Genomic DNA, 22,027 nt, shown 5'->3' on the forward strand with positions numbered 1-22,027 from the left:
CAAATCCACTTATAATGGGCCCCCGCAAGATTTCTTTCTAACCATCTATACATAGATTTAGTGGAATATTCTCTGGAATTATCTAACCTCAAGTAAATCTCATCATTTTTATCTGCACAGATTTTATCCAACACACATTGCTTCATTTCATCCCATTTCTGAAGCATAGCTGGAGATAACCTTCTCCTAAAAGAAGTTAGATGATTCATACTCTCCAATTTATCCACAGTACACTCCTTATCTAGGCAAATTTCAAAAAGATCAGGATATTTATCTTTAAGAAGGATATTCTCACCCAAATCATCTAGCCAAAGGCTAGCAATGTTACCTTTTTTAAGCACCACCCCTCTACCAGCCATGTAATGCTCCTTAACTTTCAAAATATTTTTCCAATAGGGGGAATCAGTAGCTTTCTGTTTAACCTTAGCCACAGATGTCCTTCTAAGGTACTTAGTTTTCACTATATCTTGCCATAATCCCTTCTTCTTCTCCAACTTCCACCATCATTTAGCTAGCAAGCTAATATTCTGTTTCCTTAAATCTTTAACCCCCAGACCCCCCCTTTACTTTAGAGCTACAAACACGGGTCCATTTCACCATATGATACCCTTTTCTTCCTTTGCGGTGCCAAAAGAATTTTCTTCTAGGTTTGTCCCACTTCTCCAGTGTAGATTTTTTAATCAAAGCCATGGACATATAGTATGAGGGAATATGAGATAACACTGCATTAACTTTAATTAGTCTACCCCACTGGACAAAGATTCACTAATCCAGGATTCCCCATGACTAATAAACTTGTCATCAACAAAAAGCCAATCACTGCATTTAAGCCCAGCATAACTAACAGGCATACCCAGGTACTTAATAGGAAAAGCCCCAATCTCACAATTGAACATATCAACATAATTCCTCATAGTATCATCATCCGCACCAACTGAGAAAATCTCACTCTTCAAAAAGTTGATTTTCAAACCACACATAATCTCAAAAAGATAAAGCAGCAGTTTAATATTCAAAGCATTACTAACATTGTCTTCAAAGCATAGGATAGTATCATCCGCGTACTGAAGTATTGCTACCCCGTTTTCCACTAAGTCCGCCGCTAACCCAGTAAACAGGCCATTCTCCTGTGCTTTCAGGACCATCTTAGTAAGACAATCAGCAGCTAGATTAAAGAGGAAAGGGGACAAGGGATCACCCTGTCTCACTCCCTTAGCACTCTGGAAATATTCTCCCACCTCATCATTTAACTTCACGCTAATGGTACCACCTACCAGAATTCTCCGAATCCAATCAATCCAGCGTGGGTCAAAATTTCTTTTGCTATGACAATCCAACAGGAATTCCCAGTTAACCTTATCATATGCTTTTTCAAAGTCAAGTTTAAGAACAATCCCTTTTTTCTTCTGAGCATAAGTATGATGTAAAATCTCATGCAATGACATGATCCCGTCCATAATATCTCTATTTTTGATAAAGGCATTCTGATGTCGACTAAACAAGATGTCTACATGGGGTTCTAATCTGATAGTCAGCACCTTGGTAATCAACTTGTAAATACACCTTAGCAAGCAAATAGGTCTGAACTGTTGCATTTTGTCAGCTCCAGCTACTTTAGGCAACAATGTTATTATACCATAGTTGATTCTCTCCACATCGAGATTATTTTCATGAAACCAGTCAAAAAGTGACATCACATCTTTCTTAACAATATCCCAGCAGGATTGAAAAAATTCAATTGGAATATTATCAGGTCCAGGGGCCTTGTTATGTTTCATTAAGAACAAAGCATTTTTAACTTCTCTATCTGAAAAAGGCCTAAGTAAGAGAAAATTCTCAATATCTCCCATTTTTTCTTTATCATCCCATATATTCCCATCTATCTTACATAGGTTTCCACGAGCAGGGCCAAAAATATCTTTATAAAAATCAGTGGCATGTTTAAGCATGTTCTTATTCCCTTCTATTGTCATATCCCCGCAGCTAAGCGAAATGATAGTATTTCTCCTTCTCCTCCCATTCACCATCCTATGGAAATATTCAGTGTTACTATCACCTTTTAGCAACCAATTGTCATGTGATTTCTGTAGCCAAGATACCTCCTCTTCCATCAACAAGTTATTTAATTCTACTAGCATCTCCACTTTTTTGCAATAAAGCTCAGGGCTCAAAGTATCATTTTCTTGCAACTCCTCAATATGCCCTAATTCCTCCCTCAACCACTTTCTTCTCTTCCTGGATTGACCAAAATTATTTGAGCACCCTTTAAAATACTTATTAAATCTCTTCAATTTGATATTCATGATATCAATAGGATTACCAGAATATATAGGTTGCATCCAGATTTTAGCCACTAAAGTATTAAATTCAGGTTTGCTCAACCAATTCAGATCAAATATGAATTCCCTCTTTCCAAAATTAATGGGAATATTATCATCAGTATTTAGAATCAGGGGACAGTGGTCCGAAATCTCTCTTATAATCTTCCTAACAAAAGTAAAAGAAACAAATGTTCCCAGGATTTGGACATGAAAACTCTATCCAGTTTCTCTAAAGTAGGATCCTGTTGATTATTAGACCAGGTATAAATGCCACCACTCATATCCACCTCCCGCAAGGAAAGATCATTAATAATGGAGTTAAAAAGGTCTGAGGAATGTCCTAGCCTCACCCTGTTGTTTTTCTCCCCAACAAATCTAAGAAAATTAAAATCCCCCCCCTCCCCACAATGTAGGGACAAGTAATGTGACTGCATGTAGCCGCAAGCTCCGTCAGGAAATTAGTTTTAAATTCTTCATGTGATGATCCATACACCACCAGAATACAACATTTCATCTTAAGAATCTTGTTCCACAATTCGAAATTCATAAGATATTTTCCCTCAACACAGTTTACCAGATCAAACACATTACTTCTAAAGCCACCTAATATTCCACCCGACTTCCCTTCCGAAGGGATCCACTTCCAACTGAAAGTTTCCCTAGGATCAATTTTTCTCAAGAATTTATGTGAAAAATATGCTTCATAGTTTCTTGAATCCTAACAAAATCCAGCTTATAATCTCTGACCAAGTCAGAAATATATGTCCCCATGCCTCTCTTCCCAATCCCCCTGCAATTCCAAAAGAGGCTAATCATTTTTTCTGTTTTTTGGATTTTGGGTTTTGGTGCTAGGTTTGCCACGAGCCATAGCCTTACCTGCACCATCCCCCACTTTCTGCTTTTGACTTCTAGTCACAGGTTTAGTGATAGTAATATTAACTTTTTTCCATTCTTTCTTCCTGGATCTAACCACGGTAAAGTCATCAGCATCTAAGCCCTCATCTCCTACCCACTCAGTATCTAAGGGAGATGCTTCTCCAGCAGCATTAGTGATAAACAAAACTTTATCATGTTGATTATCACTCTTATCAACTTTTCTAGCAATGTTAGCTCTGGAAATCTCAAGTTCTCTTATAATATCTATGGTTTCAAAATTATCATCAGGAATATTAACACCCATTTTGACAGCAGCAGATATAATCTCAAGATTTGATAAAACTTCAAAAGAATTACCAGGAGATATGTTGTTACCTTGTAGATCTCTCTTTCGAGCCAGCCTCTCAGCTCTGACACCCATATGCTCCACATTGGCCCCCACATTCCTCTTGCTATACCTGACTTGCATTTCCTCCCTCACAGGAGGAGTAGGAATCACTTCCACTTTCTCACCAGAATTATCAGGGGACTGCACCAAATAGGATTGTATTTTTTGATTACCAGAGTTTTCACTAGGATCCTTCTCAGTCACCACAGGTTCCCCCACACAAGCATCAAGATATGATGAGAATTTTTTACCAGAAACAGAAACAGAGCTTGGCACAATCTGCATAGAGGTCACTATAATTTCATCATAGGATACCATCGCAGAGTCCACATTCCCCCCTTCCTCGTTGTTTTCAATTTTTCAGCCTCTTCCACCATAGTATCAATAAGTAGTTCATTCCCCACTTCTTCACTTTGTTCCTCAAACAACATGTCCTCACTCTCATTTTGTTTCTTTTCCTCCTCCATGTTTTCTTCCACATGATTCATCACCATATTTTTCCCATAACCACCTCCAGCTGTTCCTGGGGGAGCCGAAGACTCCCCCATATTAGATGAGGATGCAATGTTTTTTCAACATGAGTATAAGTATTAAACCTAGCTTTTTTAGCAGCATTACCTTCCTCAGTTTCTTGTTGCACTCCAATTCTCTCTCTTGGAGGATTTTTAATCAGGATTTTATCAACAGAGAAGAAGAAATCATAAAAGTGTCCTCCCAACACCCCTTCTGCTGAAGCAGGAATGTCCTCAGCATCCCTACAACCCAGCTTAATTCTAACAGATTCAGGCCTATTTATAGTGGCTTTATCAATTTCCAAGGTTACTCCCACCAGAGATCCCACATAAGCAATATTCTTCTCATGTCTCTTATCTAGAGGAATGTTACTCACATTGACCCAAGCAACATTCAGCACCCCTTTAGCCCCCACAGATTCAGACCATTTTCTAAGGTTAATCACAACACCACAGCTCTTTACGGTCATACTCTCAGCAAAGCAAGCTTTATCCACATCTCTAGAGGATGGAAATCTCATAACAAAGGTATTAGGGCCAATAGATCTGGCCGAGCACCTTCAGTTAGTATTGATGTATGCGTTAAAAAATTCCTCCAGCTGTCTACCAGATGCATGACCCTCAACCACAGAAATCACAATAAACCTATTCCTGTCAGTAGTCTGGCTGGGCGTACTGTGATCATGGATATAGAAAAAGACCTTCCCCTCTTCCTGGAACCCACACATGGGTGCTACGCACTCCCATGGAAGAACAGTATTGCATAAAGGGGCCAGATGTCCATGAATCCCACATCTACCACAAACAGCACGCGGACAGCAAATTGGCAAGTGCCCAGGATCCTTGCATGTGACGCAAACCTCAGCGCCTCCCACTAGTGGAGAGGCGTTCCTCTTGCCGGGGGTAGGATGTCGACGATCAGGAGGTTGATGAAGATGTTGCGGACGCGTCTCCTGAAGTCGTCCCCCCCCCCCCCCCCCGCAGATCCACCCGCAACGACCTGAGTGCTGTTGTCGCCCCACTTCTCCCCGCGGGCTCCTCCTTGCACCTCCATGGCCGCCGCCTCCCATCTGGCCTTGTCGGATCCACCATGTTGTGGATCTATGTTGGAGGAGTTTTGCCCACCGTCTTCAGTTTCGCGCGTCCACACCATGTTGCGTCCGCCTCCGCCTCCGCCACGGCCGCGACCTCCTCTAGGTCCGATCCGACCACCACCTCCACCGCGCCCGAATCGACCTTCGCCACCTCCATCTCCACGGAACCCACGGCCACCCATCTCTCGCCCAGCCATGGGTGGATTCCGCGGCGGCAACGCTGTCACCTCAACGAATGATCTACTATCCCCTCCAACCTTCCCCTCCCACCAGCCGAAGGAAGGCGAAACCCTAGGTGGCAAAACCCTAGCTTTTCCCCACAAGTGGCCGAAGAGGGAGGCGAGATCTGGAATGGGCGACACTGCGGGGGTGGGTGGGGATATCACCGAAACCCTATCGCCGCTTCCTGTAGCACGCGGGCCTTCCCTTAGCGGGGCCGGGGCCTCTCCCTGCCCGACGCTCGACATGGACCTAGGCCCGAGAATGCCCAAATCGGGCGTGGCTTGCAGCACACGGTCGCGCAGGGGTACGTGAATGCTTCCCACGGTCACTCTCTCCTACGCGTCGGCCCGAGCCGCCGGCGATGAGGAGCGCCGCCGTGGGCGCGCCTGCGGCGAGGGTGACGAGATAGACGTGAGGAATGCCATCCTTCTACATCATGTCATCTTGCTTAAGACGTTACTCTATTTGTTATAAACTTAATACACTAGATGCATGCTGGATAGCGGTCGATGTCTGGAGTAATAGTAGTAGATGCAGAAAGTATAGGTCTACTTGTCTCGGGCGTGATGCCTATATGTATGATCATTGCCTTAGATATCGTCATGACCTTGCGCGATTCTATCAATTGCTCAACAGTAATTCGTTCACCCACTGTAATACTTGTTATCATGAGAGAAGCCTCTAGTGAACACTATGGCCCCGGGGTCTATTTTACACATTATATATTCAGATCTACATATAAAAATACCAAAATACCTTGCTGCACTTTTATTTATTTATTTATATTTACCTATTATCACTATCAGATCTCACTTTGCAATTAATCGTAAAGGGATTGACAACCCTTTTATCGCGTTGGGTGCAAGTTTGTTTGTTTTTGCGCAGGTGCCTTGGTGCCTCATCTTGATACTCCTACTGGATTGATACCTTGGTTCTCAAACTGAGGGAAATACTTATCTCTACTTTGCTGCATCACCCTTTCCTCTTCAAGGAAAAAACCAACGCAAGCTCAAGAAGTAGCAGTCACCTTTTCCACGATGGTCGGGACCTGACCTTCATTCAACAACCTCGAGCCAGAAAGACGAGCACTCTAGCGAGCGGCAGCAGACGAAGATGCAGTCGGATGGGACCTCGACCCAGCCTCAAGGGAGACGAGGTGGACCGAGGCTAGCCCCACCCCTGACGATGATGGTGTAGTGGGAACCAGCGTCGGGGACCCGAAGGCTGGAGCAGGAGGGGTCCCTAGCGAGCGGGTGTAACAGACCGCCCGAGGGGAGTACGGGGAAGACAAGGTTAGACATGCAACCCAGGGCTCCTCGATCCACCCTTTAGAGCCATCGGGGTAGAGAATCCATGAATCCCACCTAGGCCGACGGTCCCTCCGAAGCCGACGGGATGGGTGGTGCCAGGGCTGACTCAGGGAGGGAATCACTGGCCCCCCGAGTCAGAGGAGCTACCCTCAAACTGATCCCCATCTCCCACCGCCCCGCCTCCAACGAATACGGTGGCGGGGGAGGGGGCCCGATCGCCATCCTAGCCTCCAAGTTGTCCAGGTCGAGCTCATAGGTGAGACGGATCCCCATGGACCTCCCGAAGTAGAAGATCAATGAGAGGCCCTCAACCTTAGCCGAGGACTGGCACAGGATCTCGATGCGAGCTGATCCTTCACCCACGAGAGAGTCCACGTCGACGTGAGGACTTTGCCAACCATCTTAGAGACCGCCTTGAGAATGTGGTCCCGCTTGCCCCCTCACGGAGCCCGAAGATATAGATCAGCACCTACTCGAGGGGTGGCGTCGGGTCAGGGATCTCGTCAGCCTTCTTGATGGAGATCGGGAACTTGTTGATGGGGCATTTGATGACGTCGCGGGTGCACATGTTGAGCATCTCGGAGGAAGGGAAGAGAACAGAGAAGACCAAAGGAGGCGTCTCTGAGACCACCCACGAGAAGGATCTCCCACTATAAGATATATGGTGCATTATCGTAGTTTTTGTAGGGTGACGTTATCGTAGTTTTCGTGCTACGATCGGCTCTGGTTGATGCTGCACACAGCAATGAAAAATGTTGTGACGCCGATAACCACAGAATGATCCCAATCTCCTTTTAGTAATAGATTTTGTTGATATGTCTCATTCTCAGCGGCAAGGAAGAGAAAATACATCGAGTCGTTTATCAAGAAAGTGGACGAGCATGGCGGTCCATATATCTCTAAAGGGTGTACCACTTTTCTTGTCAAGTCAGTTTAAGAGGTTCAAAAGAGAAAGTCACTCTCCTTATTCTTGGCTAGTGGAATGGAAGAAAGACTTTTTCCTGTCCACGTTGCTGAGGGGGGAGAACTAAAAGATAACTCAAGCCAGACACAAAGGTGCAAATGTCCACAGTTTCTTAAGGGTCGTGTAAGAGCAGCGACAACATATGCTACAAATGTTCTTGCTAAAATGTTACAACCATTGAAGGAGAATGTTACGACCGATGAAATGACGTGCTACAGTCCGATGAAATGATGTGCTAAAGTGGCGGAGCTAGACGGAATATGCAGGGGGGCGAAATAAAAATACGAGTGTTTGGGGGGGAATACTAAAAAAGTTCTCATCTAAGTCCTTTCAATATTTTTTTCTTCACAAATTGATCCAAGGCTGGGGCCCACAGCCCCAGCAGTACACATAGCTCCGCCGTTGGTGCTACAATCGACGAGGGGCGACATACTACAACCAGCAAGACGGATGATCTCACCAGTAAGAAGAAATGTTGCGAGCGATGGGATAAGTTGTTGCAAGGTGAACCGACTTGGTTAAATCTCAAGTTGACTGAGGTTTTTTTTTGAAAGATCCAGCTTCGAATGCTGGCATATATTAAAACATAGCAGGTAGAAATGCGGTTACAAAAGGGGCGGGGGATACGATCGAAAGATCAAGGAGAAAATTGTCAGAGAAAGGAAAAATGGGAGAGGAAAAGAAGAGAGTCGATCCTTCACGGTGGTTCCCAGAAAGGGTGCTCTAAGAATGATGCTCCAGCTTGTCTCCATAGCTCGACGGTTCTCGTGATTGCGCTCTTTATATCTTGCATGTGCGCCTGCTTGTTTGTGAAGGTGCAATCGTTTCTGTGCTTCCAAATCTCCCTTAGAATCAGGACGATCATCGTCCTGGTAGCCTTGCGGTGTACTGGTTGTGCCGTTCCTATCATTGTGGCTATTTTCTCCGCTGACCCCGTCTTTGTTGCCCATGTGGAAGGGTACAAAGAGGCGCATCCGGCCCTCGAGGCGGCATGTGTCCAGATTTGCAGTGCCATGGGGCATTCCGAGAACAAATGAGCTGATGTCTCTAAGTTCCGTAGGCATAGCTGACAGAAATAGCCGTTTGGCCATCCTCGTCGTTGCAGTCGGTCATTGCACCATAACCTGTCGCGTAGGAGTAGCCAGGCAAAAATCTTGAGCCTAGGGGGTGCCCAAGTCTTCCAGATTATCTTCTTGAAATCGGACTTTATCATTCCTTGGAATTGTGCGTTGTACGCGGATCTAGCCGAATACGTTTGCGAGGCCTCAAGGTTCCATGTGATAGTGTCAGCAGTTTCTACATGGAGTTGGAAATTCCTATCTTGTAGCCATCTGTGTAGCCTAATCGCCTCTTCCCAAAGGTGCGCATTGCTACCATGCGCTAAGTCTGCTAACCAGGTGTTGTTCCGAAGTGCCTCCTGCACTGTTCTTTGTTTCCTCCTGGAGTGCTTAAAAGGGGATGGGAACGTTGTCTTGAGGGTGTCTGTTCCCGTCCACGAGCAATGCCAGAAGGATGTCGTTGCGCCGTTGCCTAGGGTCACAGTTGTTGATGCGTTGAATAGGTCTCTGTCCGCTTCATCACAAGGCAGATTCATGCCCCGCCAGGCCCTGTCATTGCTCGTCCATTCCAGCCAAAGCCATCTTAGCCTGAGGGCCCGACTGAAGCGGTTTAGGTCAAGGATGCCGAGACCCCCATTCTCCATAGGGGAGCAGACTATCGGCCAATTTACTTTACTCTTGCCTCCACCTAGCTCGCCGTCTTCTTGTGCCCACAGAAAACGTCGTCTAGCTTTGTCTACCTCATCGAAGAACTTCCTTGGCGCCCTTAGCACAGAGAGTGCGAAAGTGGGTAGGGCTGAGAGGACGTTTCGGACCAGGACTCGCCTGCCGGCAACGTTAAGAAGTTTTCCCTTCCATCCAGCTAGCCTAGCTCTGATCCTGTCCAAGATGAACTGAATGTGGACTAGCCTAAGCCTCGACAAAGTGATCCGAAGCCCTAGGTAAGTCAGCGGGAAAGCGACAACTTTCCCTCCGAAACTAGCTAAGATGTGTTGCAGGTCTGCGCTGTCGCATCTAATTGGAGCAGCTGTGGATTTTGACGGATTGATGAGCAGCCCCGATGCTCGTCCAAAGTCACGTAGGATAGCCATCAGGACTTCGATTTCTTCTCTTGCCGGATTGGCGAAGATGACGGCGTCGTCTGCATAGAGGCTCACTCTGAGGGGGATTCCCCTGCCTGGTAGCGGTGCAATTTCTTGCATCTCCGTTGCCTTCTCCAGGAGACGGTGGAGGGTGTCAATGGCGATGATGAAAAGCAGTGGGGAGAGGGAGTCTCCTTGTCGTAGGCCTCGCTGATGTGTGAAGTAATTGCCGATAGTGCCGTTTAACATGACGGCCAAAGAGGCCGTGCAGAGGAGCAGGGAGACCCAGTCCCGCCAGCGTGCGGGGAATCCAAGTTGTTGCAGTACCTCTAGAAGGTACTCCCATGAGACGCTATCAAAAGCTTTTGCAATGTCTAGCTTAAGCAGTAGGGCTGGTTGTTTCTTCCTGTGCAGAGATCGCACTATATTCTGCACGTAGAGGAAACTATCTTGCGTTGATTTGGAGCGAAGGAATGATGATTGCGCAGGTGAGATTATGCTATTGATCACCGTGGATAGGCGCCTGGAGAGGACTTTGGTGATGAGCTTGGCCACCGAATGAATTAGACTAATAGGTATGAAATCCTGGATCGTACTTGCACCGTCTTTCTTTGGTAACAGTATTACCAGAGTTGTGTTTAACTTGCCGAAGTCCCCTCTAGTCAGGTTGTAGAAATTAGTGAATGCTGCCATGATGTCCTCTTTGATAATGTGCAGGATCTGTAGAAGACCCCGGAGAATCCGTCCGGCCCTGGGGCCTTCTCCGCCGGTGATGCTTTGATCGCCTCCCAAACCTCTTCCTCAGAGAAAGGGTTGTCTAAGCCTCTATTGTGGACAAAAGGTAGGTCAAAGATCGACCAGTCTACTTGTAGTGGTCGCGCTACCCTGCTACCCATGGAGAGTTTGAAGTGGTTGTGAATGGCCTCCTCCTTGTGTTCATGAGCCGTAAGTACGTCATCTCCTACTCGGAGGCAGTGAATAAAATTCTTCTGCTTCCTTGTTGTCGCCTTGGCATGAAAGAACTTAGTGCCCGCATCTCCTAGCCGAAGCCAGGTGAGCCGTGAGGCCTGTCGCCTGCGAGCACGTTCAAGTGCCGCGAGTCCCAGCAGACGGAGCTTGAGCAGCTTACGGAGGGTAAACTCTGCGTCTGAGAGACGGCATCTCTCCTGTGCAACATCCAGACGTAGCACTATCTCTGCCGCCATGTGGAATTGCATCTTGGCTTGACTAAAGAAACTCTTGCTCCAATTCTTTAGCTCCCTGGCAGTCCTAACCATCTTCGTGGCAAGACGTTGGAAAGGACAAGAGGACTGCTCCGGCCTTTTCCACGCCCGTTCCATCGTTGCATGGAAACGAGGGAAGCTGGGCCAGAAGCTCTCGAATCTGAATAGGGCTGTCCGGGGGGAGGCGGAAGTGTCAGCTAGAATCAGCGGGTAGTGGTCTGATGTTGCTGTCGACGCTGCGATGAGCGACACCGATGGGAAAATGCATTCCCAGGATGTATTGCAGAAGAATTTATCGATGCTCACTAGGGTAGGATCTTGGCGCTCGTTGCTCCACGTGTATCTACGGTTCTTACATTTGATCTCCTTCAAGCCCTTCGCGTCGATGGCTGATCTGAACCTACCCATCGACCTACGGTTGAGATTGGTGTTGTTCTTGTCCCGCGCCTCGTATATGAGGTTGAAATCCCCGTTGATAAGCCAAGGATCGTTGGGCGGTGGCGCCGAGAGTGAAAGTTCCCGAAGGAAATCTTCCTTTCTCGCGTCGTCCGCCGGACCGTAGACTGTCGATAGCCAGAAATCCTGAGCCTGTCCGAGGAAGGTCACTTTAGTTGTAATACCAAAGATCCCTATCGCATGCAACGAGACTGTGGCTAGCTCCCTGTCCCAAAGGATCGCCGCACCTCCGCTAGTGCCTATTGCCGGTAGAGCGATACATCCTGTTAGCTTAGCGCCCCCTATCTCGCGGACTAACTCCGGTGACCAAGCGGCGATCTTGGTCTCTTGGATGCAGAGAATGGCTATGCGGTGGGCGGCCGCCAGCTCCCCGACTGCTGCCCTCTTGGCTGGGTTGTTTAAGCCACGAACGTTCCAGCACATGATGGGTTGAATCTTGTCATGCATCTAAAACACAAAAGTATCTCCGATGACTAAAACTAGATGGCCCAAGGCCTAGAAATGACACCACCATCATACAAGGTTGGGGCCGGCGCCCACCAGCAGTACCCAAGATGCGCCGGCTCTGATGATCTATCCTACTGCCCCTACGAACTGGGAAACAAACTAGATTGAACCGGTCGGGGATCGGTCGCCATCGGAGGTAAAGACTAAGGACGACTAACATGATCACACGGTGGCCTCATCGGCAGCTCCGTCGGGGCCGTTCATGCGAGCCATGACCCGCAGTGCCTCGCTATCCAGGTGAGTCAACCTGGCGATGACCGAGATGTCGCTGTCGGACAGGGGCTCTTCGAAACGCTGCAAGAGCGCCTTCGCGACTTCTGCCGTCAGCCTGTCCCAAGGGCCGAGCAGGCCGAGCTCCTTCACGATGCGCAAGGAAGCGCGTTGTGCCACCGGTACTGACGACCCGATGGCAGCTTGTCGCACGCTAGAGCGGGTCGGGGTAGAGGTGACCCTAGTCTTCGGTGGCGCCGCGGGACGGCGCGCGGGTGCAGTGGCAATGAGGGGCTGCTGCTTGGAGGTCCGGAAGAGGCCTCGCAATTCCGGCCCGGCTGTTGTTCCTCCGATCTCCAGCTCCCTGACGCGTCCAGTAACAGCCCCGAGCTGGACCTCCATCGTGCTGGCTGCTGATGGGGTGGCCTTGTGAAACTGTCCCAGCTCGGATGCCGCGGGCGATAGTGTAGGGCTGAAGGCGTCCAGCTCCACTGACTCGCCCGAGGCCTGGAGCAGGGTGGCGTCGACGAAGTCGAGGGGGGCTGCCACTGCCGCCTCCGCGGCGGTGTGGACGTCGGTCGCCAGGCCGTCGACGACGACGGAGGCCAGGGAGGGCTTCTTTGCGGTCCTGAAGAACTCCTCAACCGGGTCCTTGCCGCCGGCACTGGTCCTCGCGACTGGCGCGGGCTGGCTGGCCGCCGCAGCGGCGCCCGCTGTCTTGGCAACCACTGCCGGGTTCGCTCTTTCACTAGAGCGCCTCGACTGGCGCCTCGACTGGCGCAGTGCTCCTCCCAGCCCCCGAGCGACGGTCCGAGGACTCCCTCGAGCCGCGTCTGGCCGGCGGTGATCTGCTACGACGGCGCCGCAAAGGTGAAGCGCGAGGGGCACGCGAGGCGCCGCGGCGAAGGAGGACGTCCTTCCAGGACCTGTGGCCGCCTGCACCCGGTCCTCCCTCACCGTCACGGTCCCTCGGACGTCCGTCTCTAGGTCCGCCCCGGCACCCTAGGCTGGCAACGGGTACACGAGGCAGTCGCTGCGAGCGGTCTCCCCCTTGGCCGTCTTCCACCCCCAGCGTCCAAGACACAGGGGCCACCAAAGGGAAAGGAGGGCCCTCGTCGTCGGAGCCAGACGACGGCAGACCGCTCTGGGCGGAGTGGGAGGAGCGCGGAGAGGGCTGTGTCCAGTCCTCCACCCTGTCGACGTGAATGAGCATGGCGTACTCCGCCGATGCCGGCGGCGGCGCAACTCTCCTGTCTGGTGGGAAGAATCCCTCCATCTCCTCCACCCTGTCGGCTCCGCGATGAAGGACCCCCAGAGTGTGCGACGTCGGAATGTCAGCTATGTCTCTGGCCCAGACCCAACAGGCAAAGGTCTTGGTGTGACCCCGCTCTAGGGTCCGGCTGTCGAGACGGTCGATGCGCACCCGCCTGCCGAGGATCTCTTCCGCCCCCTCCACCGACCAGAAATGCATGGGAACCTTCTCGATGACGACGCGGGCGTGGAGCAGAAGGGAGTCGAACGTGGCGAGGTCGTGTTCGTGCCACGGGCTGATGTTGAAGCAGGCGCCGTCGACACGGATGGAGCCCCGGCGCACGGCGTTCACCTGATGAGCTGGCTGCGTGAAGGTGACAAAGAAATGTTCGGGGTGGTGAGTCGTGACCCGCAAGGAGTGCACTGGCACAGAGAGCTGGGCCTCCAGAGCCTTTCCCACAGCCATCGGCGAGGAGACGTTGACCCCATCAGCTGCGGAAAGCGTCACGGCGTGGCTGCGGAGGAAGAACACGGCCTGATCCAGAGCAGGGGAGAGCACCGTGGTGGAGCGGCTCTCCCTGGGGCGCCGAGATGGGTCGAGGTGGCGGAGCATGGATGGAGCCGCCGGAGCCATGGCCGTAGGTGGTGGAGGAGGGAACCGGAGGCGGTCGGACAACTGAATCGCGCGAGGCGTCGGACCCAATCTATCCCTAAGCGAGATGCCTGCCTTACGATTTCGGGGGCACCGAGAGGCGATGTGCCCTGCTCGTCTACAGCTGAGGCAATGAACCGGGTCGCGGAAGGCAGCTAGGCGATGGCGCTTGCTAAGACAGCGAAAACAACGGCCGGCGAACGGGCTTAAAAGGTGTGGCGCAGCTTGCGGGCCACCAGCAGAGGGGACGCCGCGGCGGTCCGACCGGCGTACCTGGGAGAGACCGGGGGACCGAGGGCTCCGCCGGTGTCAGGCGACTTCCCCGCCGGGCCACCTCGGTCCAGCCCGGATCCGGCCCCGAAATGGTAACCTCGGTCCCCGAGGAGTCGACGATGATGGACTTGACGCGCGGGCCTTGAATGCGCCCGGACTCCTCTGGGACAGGTGATGGATCCCGATCCCGCAGATCCCGCGGATCCCATCCCATGCCCCCCATCGGCGCCGGGGAGGAGGCACGCGGCAGACCGTCGGATGCAGCGTAGGAGCACTCTCCTCGGAGCAACAGCCTCGGCGCGGGAGCTGGATCCGGCAGGAGACGGCGAAGTACCCGGGGCGACGCAGGAGGAGGAGGCGACGGACCGTGGGGCGGTACGGCGTCGCGCGGACTGGCGCTTGGAGAGGCCGGGAGAGCCGGCGGACCGCCGGGGTAGGCCCGCCCCAGCCGGTCATAAGAGCTTGGGGGTGGCCGCCGCGGCCGGAGTGGCCAGCGGCGCGGGGTGGGGGCGCGTGCTCTCTCGAGCAGGGTGGGTGGAGTCGCCGAAGCCCAGCTGGTTCAAGCGCAGCTCAAAGACCTCATTTACGCTGGGGTTTTCACCCCCATGTTGCCACAGCGAGGCAATGTCGAGACCAGTAGTTGACTGAGTTTTAGCAAGTCTGTTATAGCACTCCCCTCCTATAATGCGTTTGAAGGACTCTCCGTGGACTCTTCAAAATTACTAGGAAACAAAACGCATTCTAGTAGTAGTACTTTTCACGCCGAAATCACAGTCCCACCATAATCACCCCAATCATCTTTGACCGGCTCGCAGCAGCAACCATCATCGTCACTCCGGCCCTCGCATCCGATCGGATAAGCCATTTTCCTAACGCTGCCGCAGCCATATCCGGGCGGTGATCAACGCTCAACCGGCCTGATAACAAACCACGCAAAATTCCAGTGTCACTCCCGCGGGTCGCAGGCACACGACCCGGGTGCCGATCGATCCACCCCCCGTGCAGCATAAAACCCCCCGCCCAACCACCTCCCGCCGGCCTCACTCTCTCTCCCATCTCTCCTCTACCTCCCCGTCCCTCAGCCAAGCCAGATCGGCCAGCAGGCGCTTCCCGGAGTAGCGGCGTTGCATGCCCGTTGTTTAGTCGACGGCTACCTGCCTCCGGTTTGAATACTCCGCGGGGCGGACTGCCAGCCCAAGAGCAGCGCAGCGCAGAGGTATCTCTCTCTCTCTCTCTCTCTCTCTCTGCCTCTGGTTTCCACATTTAATTTGTCCGTTTCTTGACGACTGCCGTGTGTTGACTTCCCCTGTCTCTTTCCCCCCATCTGTCTCTGCTCTCGCCGTGTTCCTTTCAGCGAGGACGGGCGTGTAAACAGGCGAACGGGTGAGGAAGCTCCTGGTTTCGTGGTTTGACGGGAGAAGGAAGAGAGAGAGAGAGATGGCCGGGGGTTTCGCCGGCGTCGAGGCCGGCGCCGGGAGGGCGGAGCAGTACGAGGGGAGGATCACGCCCTACTTCATCCTCGCCTGCATCGTCGGCTCCTTCGGCGGCTCCCTCTTCGGCTACGACCTCGGGGTATCCAGTGAGTGCTCCACTCCCCTCGTACCAACCCTTCTTGTTCATGCCCATGTCCGTCTTCCTAATTTCAAATTTCTGTCCTCGTCTCAGAGATTTGTGGTTTTAGTCAGATTTTCTTGTTCCCTCAACATTATTTTCTGTTAATAAGTCCTCTCCGAACAATCGCTCGCATGGGTTTCTAAACTATTTGCAGGATTATACTAGTACAAAATATTCCTCGGTGTATTCTGATCTGAATCATTAATGGTCTCAATCATGGTTAATGCTTTCCTTTAGGAAGAAAGCATTGTGTAGGCCAAAAGAGAAAATGCAAACGTAATGATCATTACGGTGTCTCCATCTTTTCTTTTCGTTTTGTTTGGACATCCGGTGTCTGCATCAATACTGCTTGCTTTACCGACTGAAATTCATCTGTTTTTGGGTGGAAACCATTTCTAATGATTGTGAGCTGTCCTAGAGAGTACAATTGGTAACATGCCACCACCGAGTGTCCTCTCATTTTCAGTAGAGGTATCATATCTTATACAGTGCTCACTCTGTACCTAGTTCTTTCTAACTACGAGTATTTAGATACAAAGAGAGTATTTACAACATGTTTTCGTCAAAGATTAGTAGATTATACCGTAGCAAAAAAATAAGCGTCCACACTAAACCACATAAAAGTTGAATTGCATGATTATACCATAACACTGATGCATGGACGCTTGTGGTGAAATGAATGTTGAACGCAGGTGGTGTGACCTCCATGGACGACTTCTTGATCAAGTTCTTCCCCGACGTGTACAACCGGAAGCACGCGCACCTGCACGAGACGGACTACTGCAAGTACGACAACCAGGTGCTGACGCTCTTCACGTCGTCGCTCTACTTCGCCGGCCTGGTGTCCACCTTCGGGGCCTCCTACGTGACCAAGCGCCACGGCCGGCGCGGCAGCATCATGGTGGGCGCCGTCAGCTTCTTCCTGGGCGGCGCCGTGAACGCGGCCGCGATGAACGTGGCCATGCTCATCGTCGGCCGCGTCCTCCTGGGCATCGGCATCGGCTTCGGCAACCAGGCGGTGCCGCTCTACCTGTCGGAGATCGCGCCCTGCAAGATCCGCGGCGCCGTGAACCAGCTCTTCCAGCTCACCACCTGCCTCGGCATCCTGGTGGCCAACGTCATCAACTACTTCACCGACCGGATCCACCCGTGGGGGTGGCGCCTCTCGCTGGGCCTCGCCATGGGCCCCGCCACCGCCATCTTCGTGGGCGCGCTCTTCCTGCCGGAGACGCCCAACAGCCTGGTGGAGCGCGGGCGGCTGGACGAGGCCCGGCGCGTGCTGGAGAAGGTGCGCGGGACGCACAAGGTGGACGCCGAGTTCGAGGACCTCAAGGAGGCGAGCGAGGCGGCGCGGGCGGTGCGCGGCACGTTCCGGAACCTGCTGGCCGTGCGTAACCGGCCGCAGCTGATCCTGGGCGCGCTGGGCATCCCGGCGTTCCAGCAGCTGTCGGGGATGAACTCCATCCTCTTCTACTCGCCGGTGATCTTCCAGAGCCTGGGGTTCGGGTCCTCGGCGGCGCTCTACTCGTCCATCATCACCGGGTCGATGCTGGTGGTGGGCGCGCTGGTGTCCATGGTGGTGGTGGACCGGCTGGGGCGGCGGGTGCTGTTCATGGAGGCCGGGGTGCAGATGATCGTGTCGATGGTGGTGGTGGCGACGATCCTGGCGCTCAAGTTCGGGCACGGGGAGGAGCTGTCCAAGGGCGTGAGCACGGTGCTAGTGGTGGCCATCTGCATGTTCGTGGTGGCGTACGGGTGGTCGTGGGGGCCGCTGGGGTGGCTGGTGCCCAGCGAGCTCTTCCCGCTGGAGATGCGGTCGGCGGGGCAGAGCGTGGTGGTGTGCGTCAACCTCTTCTGGACGGCCGCCGTGGCGCAGTGCTTCCTGGCGGCCATGTGCCACCTCCGGTGGGGGGTCTTCATCCTCTTCGCCGCGCTCATCGTCGTCATGTCCATCTTCGTCATCCTCCTGCTGCCGGAGACCAAGCAGGTGCCCATCGAGGAGATATGGCTGCTCTTCGACAAGCACTGGTACTGGAAGCGGATCGTCACCAAGGACCCAAAGTACCAGGGACACCACCAACGCCAGGAAATCGCCGCCGCCGCCGCCGTCAAGCCCGTCGCCACATCAGAATCAGATGCTTAAATATTAGACGTCGATCCATGAAGATGATGCGTGTTTTAATAAGATTACAATGCATGGGTTCATAGGTGTGTGTGTGTGTGTTCTTGTCCAAGACTCGGTGTTCTTAGTTCTTACGAGTTCAATTAGGATTCGATCTGTCAGAAGGTGTAATTGGTGGCACGGGGTATGAGATGCAAAAGCACGGAAGTTTATGTGCGTGTGTGACATTACGTTGTGCTCTCGCTATGATGATGTACTGACACTGTGTGTGTTGGGGCATTTTTCTCTAATCTCGATCGGAATGTCACGGTAACGTGATGACCATACTCTCATCTTCAGATACACTGTGTACTACTGTATTATGTATGTTATCTGAACGCGATTATAGATTTTATTTTGCTCGCAGTCAATGCCGGCGCGATTATCTTGGACCGTTGAGGCTTTGACCTTTTCCAGTTCAAACGGAAAGGTATGCCTCACTCGCTCTAGTTTAGTCAGTGCATGCTTATCTGTGGGAGATGAACCTGTCTGTCTCACTCGCCAGTCAACTCTGGTGACGCACTTGACGTTTACGTGAAGATTTTTCCTGCTATCTGTCGCCCTCGGTCCTGGTATTTTACGTGGCTTTCAGCTAAAACAAACAAGATGCCGTCAATGGCAGCGAGCATCCTCCTAGTTAAGCGATAGATCCGAGATTTTGGTTTAAACTTGCCTCAAGTCAACCTCGAAATATAGTATGCGTTTCGTTTCTTCTCTTGTGCCAGTCACCATGTACTAGTAAGTAAAAAAAAACAGTGCCTTCTTTGATGCCTTGCTTGGGCTAGGCACTGGACTATTCTACTGTGTTCTGCAGATATGATCTCGTAATGTAGGATCGTCCCGGTTGATTAATCTCTTTGCAGCCGTCAAACTTGACCCCCTCGGTAGCCATGTGGATTGATCAGGTACGTGTCTATCGTTAGGACTTGCTTGTCGTGATAAAGTTGTGAATGAAAGATCCAACTACATCCCGAGGTTTGCGCCGAGTCTTCTTCTGTGCACAGGCTGGAATGTAAACGACGGGTCTTCTTATTCTTCATGACAAGGGCATGAACAGTTCCGTAGCATCAATGACTTGACTCACATGTTAGAGCTGAGCTGACTAAGAATTCATACTAGAGCATCTATAATCAGATTAGACAAATCCGACCCCTGAACACCTGCGGACACGTCCGAACGCGTTCGCAGACAGTATCGGTCGGCTCCTCGTTTATCAGCACACCTCTCATATCAAAACCCCCGTATTCATGCACGTCCATCATGGAGCTATAAGTTCACCACAATTCGACAAAGGAAAGTAAACCAGAATTCAACACATGCCAAATAAACATTAATTATTTCATATACATAGATAGACGATGCACGAAAGAATCAAATGCCTCCATTGTTGCGCCCATTGTCTTCTCTCTCTCAACTTCTCTTTCACCCTCTATCCGTCAAACTCCATCATTTACCTTTGCACATAGGGGCGGAGTTACATAGAGCTAGCATGTGTCATTGGCACCGGGTCCAATTTGTTCTTGCTTAATGTAGTCTAGTGATTTAGTGTGCATGGCATTCAACTGTTTGACATGTAGGCATGTGTTCTTCTATGTGGACACCGGGTAATTTTAAGTTTGGATCAGTCCTTGTTTGCACATTCAAGAAGAGCTTGTATCTACCCTCCTCCTTGACGAAGAAAAAATGTCCGTCGTTTTGCTTGACCCGACGTGGCGCGTGGCCCTCTCCTTCTCCCACTTGTTTCCCATCATCCGTTGCTTCCTTGTTGGCACGGTCGTTTTTACGCCCGTCCATCCACTTTTTTCACCTTCATCACCCAATTCAATAGATTGTTCGGAGCTTGGACTATCATTTTTCTTCAACTTCTCAATGAAGGTTTTGAGCTAATCGAGGACGAGTTGCCACTTCGGTTTCCCATTCAATTTCAGCAAACAAATGGGGCAAAGTGAATGGCTTGCCCTTCATTTGGTTGTACAAAGCAGCCGCTAACCCTAAGTAGCAAAACAAGAATCACTCAAAACAATGCAACAAATGAAGCTAGCAATACAAATGATGATAATGTGAAGCAAGTAAAACGTACATGTCTGTTGACTCCCATGCCACTTTGGTTCAGGTCAATCACTTGTGATTGAAAACGCTAAACTCGTTGACGCTCTTTTGGATGGTGGACCATATATATTGGAGAAACCCCTTATTACGGATGGTATTGATAGGTTGCAGCTCCACATAGTTCTTGTGTTCATGGTAGTGTTTGAGGATTTTCTTTTTGCCAATATTTGACACCTTTTGCTTGGTTCCGCAAATTGGATCCATGCCTGTGGCCAGCCGAGATTTGCACAACAAGATATCTTTATGGCTTGTAAATACCGTACATCTTGCCTTTGCTACCATGGTGTCTGTCCAACATCAAACATAGGGGAGTTGGTATTACCCAAATCATAATGCATATGCTCTTCACCGAATTTATCACACTCATCATGTATGTGTCCTACAATATGCATCACAATGAAACTACCATCCTTAAATTGTTCCAATCGTATGTGCAACAAACGAAGCAAGCGGTACGATGGAACATGGGGAAAGAATGTATCGTGTCTTGGTCATCCATTTCATCGAACAACACCTAGGCATAGCTGGCACCGTTGTTTCACGATGTTGTCCACTGTCTTTGGAGTTGCAGTGAATCATACACCACCTCCATGGCGGCATCCTCTTCCATGTAGACATCCGGATGCCTGGCCACTAGTAGGTTGGAACAGAGTCGTGCGCGGCCGACGGCTTGTTCCTTCTCACGGTCACGAAGGGCGGCATGAAGGCGGTCCCCAGATGCCAAGTCCATGTCACTACCCTCTCCATAGCTTCCCAGACATGTTGTCGGGCATGTCGATCCCTCGACATGATATTCTTCTCCTTACAAGAGATGATAGTCAGGACCCATGGACTCGTACGTCCATGGCGTTGGTGGTGGACCGGGTACTCCATATAGGAGGACAGAGGCGCGGACTGGGGAGCAAGGGTAGAGGGTGACCGTTTGGACACAAGGAAGACGGACAAGAGGAAGGGTGGCTCGATTTATCAGTTTGGAATAGGTCTGACCCACCGAGACTCTAGGAAAACATGTTTGGGGAGGGTTTGAGGGTATGATTGTAGATGCACTTAGACTAAAGTAGCCGACCACTCGTAGGCCAGAACAAAGTCGTGCACGCCCCACAATTTCTTCCTTCTCACGATCACAAACGACAGCATCAAGGTAGTCCCCAGACTGCCTTCTCCGTAGCTTCCTAGACGTGTTGTCGGGTGTGCCGGTCCCTTGGTGTGACATTCTCCTCCTTACAAGAGAAGATATACGATCGGGGCCCATGGATTCGTCGAGGCATCATACATCCATGGCGTCAGTGGGGGACGAATAGCTTGGCATGAACATCTAGGACGGCAGATGAGGACGGCGACGCAGACTGGAGAGCAAGGGTATAGGAGGATGACTATTTGGACACAAGACGGATAAGGGAGGGAGGAGGGTTTGATTTATCAATTTGGAGTAGGTCCGACCCATCCAGACTCTGGACGAACATGCTTAGGGAGGGTTTAAGGGTCTGGTTGTAGATGCTCTTATAGACTGAAGTAGCCGTCAACATCCACATCCAAAGCAAAAGTGTATTTTTGCTCCCGAACTCGAATGAACTCGATGAACAATAAAATAAAAAAATAAAAACAAATTAGAAAAATCTGGATTATTTTTTGTAACAAGCATTAATAAAACTTAAGTGCTTGTAAAAAAATGTGGAATCACATTCCTAGAAGGCAACAAAATAAAATCGGTGTTTCAAAATGCTTTTGAAAGTAGCATTTTCAA

At 50.8% G+C, this 22,027-nt stretch overlaps 1 protein-coding gene across 1 annotated transcript; it reads left to right on the forward strand.

Annotated features, from left to right (window-relative positions):
• The first annotated feature begins 15,228 nt into the window (after positions 1-15,228).
• Positions 15,229-18,360, forward strand: LOC123451793 (sugar transport protein 14). Its single transcript, XM_045128333.1, has 3 exons — positions 15,229-15,615; positions 15,754-15,978; positions 16,706-18,360. The coding sequence occupies exons 2-3, from the start codon at positions 15,837-15,839 to the stop codon at positions 18,154-18,156; spliced, it is 1,593 nt and encodes a 530-aa protein (XP_044984268.1). The 5' UTR covers positions 15,229-15,615; positions 15,754-15,836; the 3' UTR covers positions 18,157-18,360.
• The last annotated feature ends 3,667 nt before the right edge of the window (positions 18,361-22,027 follow it).

This window comes from Hordeum vulgare, chromosome 5H (genome assembly GCF_904849725.1).
Source record: "Hordeum vulgare subsp. vulgare chromosome 5H, MorexV3_pseudomolecules_assembly, whole genome shotgun sequence".
Taxonomy (NCBI): Eukaryota; Viridiplantae; Streptophyta; class Magnoliopsida; order Poales; family Poaceae; genus Hordeum; species Hordeum vulgare.